General features: G+C 33.4%; 1 protein-coding gene across 1 annotated transcript; it reads left to right on the top strand.

Moving 5' to 3' along the window:
* The first annotated feature begins 2673 nt into the window (after nucleotides 1–2673).
* LOC133301649 (secreted RxLR effector protein 161-like) lies at nucleotides 2674–3069 on the top strand. The gene has a single exon (XM_061501307.1). It carries the CDS (start codon nucleotides 2674–2676, stop codon nucleotides 3067–3069), a length of 396 nt encoding a protein of 131 aa, XP_061357291.1.
* Nucleotides 3070–6000: the final 2931 nt, after the last annotated feature.

The following is a 6000-nucleotide window of genomic DNA, read 5'->3' as shown; positions in this document are numbered from 1 at the left end:
ACCCCAAGCTGGAATTAAGAAAGAACCCAGGTGTTTCTTCTATAAGAAGAAGGGGCACATGAAGAAAGATTGTCCTAAGTTCAAGCTATGGCTTGAAAAGAAATGTATGCCTACCTCTTTAGTATGTTATGAATCTAATATGATTAATATTAATCATAACACATAGTGGATTGATTTTGGTTCTACAATCCATGCTTTGAATAATTTTTAGGGTATGGAAAACCTAAGGAAGCCAGTGGGAAGTGAGCTATGCATCTATCTAGGAAGCAAGATGAGTTAACCTGTGGAGACTATTGGGACCTGCAATTTATTTTTAAGTAGTGGTTTTGTTTTGAATTTGGAAAAGACATTTGATGTTCCTAGTTTTTCTAAGAATTTAATTTCAGTTTCAAGACTTGTACCCTTTGGTTATTCCTTTTCATTTTATGAGACATCTTTTAGTTTTTTTTTTATAAATCTAAGTTTGTTGGGAATGGTGCATTATCTGATGGCCTTTTCTATATTAATTTACAAAATGATACCACTTATGATGTTATGCATGTTAATGTTGGCACGAAATGATGTGTTATGAATGAGGATCCCTCTATGTTGTGGCATCGAAGATTAGGACATATCTCCATTCAGAGAATTAAGAGATTGGTGAATGATGGAGTACTTAATACTTTAGATTTTGCTAATTATGAAACTTGTGTAGATTGCATTAAGGGAAAGCAAACAAACAAGTCCAAAAAGGGTGTTAAGAGGAGTACTGAATTATTAAAAATCATACATACTGATATTTGTTGTCCAGACATGGACGCATATGGTCAGAAATACTTCATCTCTTTCATAGATGATTATTCGCGATACATGTATCTCTACATGCTTACTAATAAGTATGAAGCATTAGATGCCTTTAAGGTATTTAAATTGAAAGTAGAGAAATAATTCGGTAAGCAAATCAAGATTGTGAGATCAAATAGAGGTGGAGAAAACTATGGTAGATACACTGAAGATGGACAAGCGCCTGGTCCGTTTGCGAAGTTCTTGCAGAGCATGGGATAATTGCCCAATACACCATGTCGGGTTCTCCAGATCAGAACGGTGTAACAGAAAGAAGAAATCGAACATTAATGGACATGGTGCGAAGTATCCTTAGTAGCTCCAAGCTTCCTAAGTCATTATAGATTGAAGCACTGAAGACGACAGTGTACATATTAAATCGAGTTCCGACTAAGGTTGTCCCAAAGACACCATTTGAATTATTTAAATGATGAAAACTGAGTTTGCGGCATGTACGCATTTGAGGATACCCGTATGAAGTGAGAATCTATAACCCACAAGAAAAGAAGCTTGACCAAAGGACCATTAGTGGATATTTCATTGGATATTTTGAAAGGTCTAAGGGAAACAAATTTTACTGTCCATCTCACACTACTAGGATTATGAAATCAAGAAATGCTAAACTTGAGAATGACTTGATCAGTGGGAGCAATCAATCCAGAGACCTTGTTTCTAAGAAAGATCATTCAGTCGCACAGCCGTCCACTCCAAGTCTGAGATTGGTTGTTGTTGATAATACCCTCCCAGCTCAATTGAGTGTTGTACAACCAATCATTCAAGATCCATAACCTGCTGATAATCTAGTAGATCGAGTTGTTTATGAGGAACAAGAAGAAATTGCTAATCAACCAGTTGAACCACAAGTTCCTAAAGAAGATAATGAAAAAATATTGAGGAGATCTACCAGGATAAGAAAATCAGCGATACCTAGTGACTTTGTTGTGTATGTACAGGAATCTGACTATAATATTGGAGCTAGAAATGATCCTAAAGCATTTTCACAAGCCATGAATTGTAAAGAATCAAATTTTTGGTATGATGCGATGAAAGATTAAATGAATTCTATAGCATCTAACGGAGTTTGGGATCTTGTTTAGTTTCCTGATGGTGCAAAAGTCATTGGATGTAAATGGATCTTCAAAACTAAGAAAGACTCATTAGGCAACATTGAGAGATATAAAGCAAGACTCGTAGCCAATGGATTTAATCAGATGGAAGGAATTGAATATAAGGAGGCATTTTCTCATGTATCTAAGAAAGTTATCTTCATATCATTTTGGCATTAGTTGCATATTTTGACTTAGAGTTGCAACAAATGGATGTGAAAACAGCTTTTCTCAATGAAAACCTGGAGGAAAAGGGTTATATTAAACAACCTGAAGGATTCTCCTCTAGTGATGTTGAGCAATTGGAGTGCAAGCTCAAGAAATCTATATATGGATTGAAACAAGCCTCCCTTCAATGGTATTTAAAATTTCACGATGTTATCTCTTCACTTGATTTTGTAGAGAACATCATAAATCAATGTATATACCAGAAGATTAGTGGGAGCAAAATTTGTTTTCTTATACTGTATGTGCAACCAATGATAAGGGTTTGAGATATGAGGTGAAACAATTTCTTTCTAAGAATTTTGATATGAAGGATATAGGTGATTCCTCTTATGTTATTGGTATCAAAATGCATAGAGACAGAGTAACATGTGTTCTTGGTTTGTCTCAAGAGACCTATATCAACAAAGTTTTAGAAAGATTTAGAATGAATGATTGTTCACCAAGTGTAGCTCCCATTGTGAAGGGTGACAAGTTTGGTTTAAGCCAATGCTAGAAAAATAATCTTGATAAGGAACAAATGAAGAACATTCCTTATGCTTTAGTTGTTGGAAGCCTTATGTATGCTCAGGTCTGCACAATACCTGATATTGCTTTTACGGTTGGAGTGTTAGGGAGATATCAAAGTAACCCAGGTTTAGACAACTGGAAAGCTACAAAGAAAGTGATGAGATACTTTCAAGGAACCAAGGAATACATGCTTATGTATAGACGAACTGACAACTTGAAAGTGATTGGCTATTCAGATTCAGACTACATTGGTTGCGTTGATTCGAGAAAATCGACTTCGGGATATATTTTTATGCTAACCAGTAAAGCTGTGTCTTATAAGAGTGTCAAGCAGACCTTGACAACTACTTGCACTATAGAGGCTGAGTTCGTTTCTTGTTTTGAGGCTACCTCACATGGTGTATGAATAAGAAGTTTTATTTATGGGCTTAGAGTTATGAATTCTATATCTAGGCCATTAAGGATATATTGTGATAATTCATCTGCTGTTTTTATGGTTAAGAATAATAAAAGTGGTAGTCGAAGCAAGCACATCGACATTAAGTATCTAGCCAAAACAGAGCGTGTTAAAGATAATACAGTGGTTATTGAGCACATTAGCACTAAATTAATGATTGATGATCCTTTAACTAAGGGCATGCCACCATTTAAATTTTAGGATCATGTGGAAAATGTGGGACTTGGTTCCCATATGTGATTTTCATTATAAGAATGATATTATGAAACTCTATTTGTGATATTTTTCATTCAGTTTATGTGCATCTATCATTATTAATTTATTCTGAGAAACATCAATTAAGTTTAGACTTAGAATAAACATTGGGTTTATTCCTTAAGTTGTATGGGCTTAAGGAATATAATACAGTGTAATACATGAAAGATAATACTCGTACAAATTAGAGGAACTATCGTCGTGATTCATGTATCTTATTTTTCACTATAGTATACGATGAGATATGTGAAAGTGGAAGAATGCTAGTATATTTTATCTTTCGTAACAAACTGAGGATAATAAAGTCAAAAATATAGTCCACATCTTTTTAGCAATAGTCTTCCACTAACAGTCAAAAAATCTTAACAACCTTATTTTCTGCACACCACTAATAACAGACACCTTGATGGTTAGGGTCTATATATGGTATGACTTCAGACTTGGGCCGGGGTCTTGAGCTCACTCTTAGATATATGCAATACATCATTTGTGTATAAGAGCTAGATCTTGAAAGATTCACAAGGTACTCACGGATAACTGCAACTCATATTCGGAACAAACAAAAATAACGAGAGGTGTTTATGATATTAATTTTTTCGCATTTTATCTAAATTCTTTTATTGTGTATAAACATAATTAGATCATCACGAATATTTCAGATTTTACAAATCCAACATTACACGTTTAACATTAAATGCTTTTGCTGTAGCATATCCGTAAGAAAGAGGTGAGAAAATGAATTTGGACAATAACGTGCAAAACTCTTTGATACATGATGGGTATATGACTCGAACGGAATCAAAATAGGAGCAGGGTGGTACATAGTCTAATATTAGACGTCTTGCTCATGTCAAATTATGTCATGCATTAGTCAATATTTAGATGGAGGATTTTTGTTTGCAAGTGAATGACTATAATTCAAACAGTACAAACTTTAAATACGTGTCTTTAAACTAAAAAATAGATTTAACTGTAATTACTGTTTCATTTATTATGTTCAATATTCTATATTATTCTTCTAATACTTTTTTGTAATAATTAAGTTACTTACTTTTTGTGTATATTTATTAATTTTTTTACATTCTTTCATTTCTATAAAATTAGGAAGAGAGAAAAAATTGAGAAGAGATAATATTAAAAATCATATCAAAACGATTTCATTTCATTTAAAATGATAAATATTTTTTTCTTTATTTAAATATAATATTTTATTAATAATTTATTTATATAGAGAATTTAAGTAAAACATCTTGTTAAGCATATAAATCTTGTTAAAAAAATGAAATTAAATGTCAAGTCAAACATCTTGTTAAGCATATAAATCGTTCGTCATATCTCTAATTTTTATTGATATATGAATAATATACCAATAGATGAACCTGATTTTTAATTAGAAAAATTAATTTCTAAGAAATTATAAAAAAATTAAAATCGGATATTAATTATAATAAAAAAAGTGAAATTAAACCAAGATTTTTTTTTTTTCAGCGAGCTCAGTTTACTTATCAACGCTGTGTGGTTAGCTTTGTGTTGCTGTCACTTCTGTGCTGCATTCACATGGGTTCCGAGTCCAAGACAAACAACATTGTACTATGATAAGGAAAAAATAAATAGAAACAGGCCATGTCCTATTCTATTTGAAGCACCTTTCAACCCAACCCATCAATTCACCTGGGTCCTGCAAAAGCTATAACATCAGGGTTCCAATTTGAAAATTTCGTAATTATCTGACTCTTTGCAAAATCACTATAATGTGTAATCCAATTTCGTAATTATGTATATATACATGAGTATATCTGATCAGAACCAATTTTACAATTGGGTTGATCATGTGATCTTCCTCTACACAAATGGCCTGGAACCGTCCCGAGTCAGGGCATCTTGCAGTTGGAGCAGCTTTAACCGTTGGGTCTTCAATGGAACAAGATGGAGGGTGTACCTGCAAGACACTCCGACGCTCAAGTCAGATATGGTTCAAACAGGTTTTTATTATGTAAAAGAAGATTTGTACTTTTGTGTTATCATATATGCTTTTATAGCAGAGAGATGAGCAGCTTGGGAGATGACCAACTTGACGATTTTGCTTAGTGATCAAATTTGCTTTGTCTTGCTGCCAAAGTAATACAGTTGTACCATTTAACACTGGGGAGCTTGATGAGATAGGCTTGTGGTAGAGATGAGGTTGCAGCTTTCATTGATCACAGTCTTTACTTAATGATGACGGTTTTTAATTTGCACCTTGTCTTTACTATTTGTCCAGATCAAATATCAAACCCATAAAAAAGAAAATGTTTATGCTTTTATTGGGTTTGAAATAATAATAACGTTGGAATTACAAGGCTTTTTGACTATAGTGATGCAAAATGGGAAAGGTTTTACCCAATGGATTCAAAATTTAAAGATTTTATCAAAATAATGCTATAAGATGTTTTAAGAGATCGTTTAAGTCGTGTATGAAGAAGGTGTGTGACTTACATATGGGCAAATGTCCATGTAGCATGCGCAACAAGTTGCATCTTTCCACCATCGCCGCCACTGTCCTATGTGAGACTTCACACCCTTTTAGATTCCTAGTAACTTTTTCTTTGCAACCAACTTCATGTTCACACGGAATTCTATATAGCC

The sequence above is a fragment of the Gastrolobium bilobum genome, unplaced genomic scaffold (genome assembly GCF_033153095.1).
Source record: "Gastrolobium bilobum isolate Gb01-03AN ecotype WA unplaced genomic scaffold, APGP_CSIRO_Gbil_v1 utg51566, whole genome shotgun sequence".
Lineage (NCBI taxonomy): Eukaryota > Viridiplantae > Streptophyta > Magnoliopsida > Fabales > Fabaceae > Gastrolobium > Gastrolobium bilobum.
Note: the sequence above shows the minus strand (reverse complement) of the source record. Positions and strands in the feature narration are given on the sequence as shown.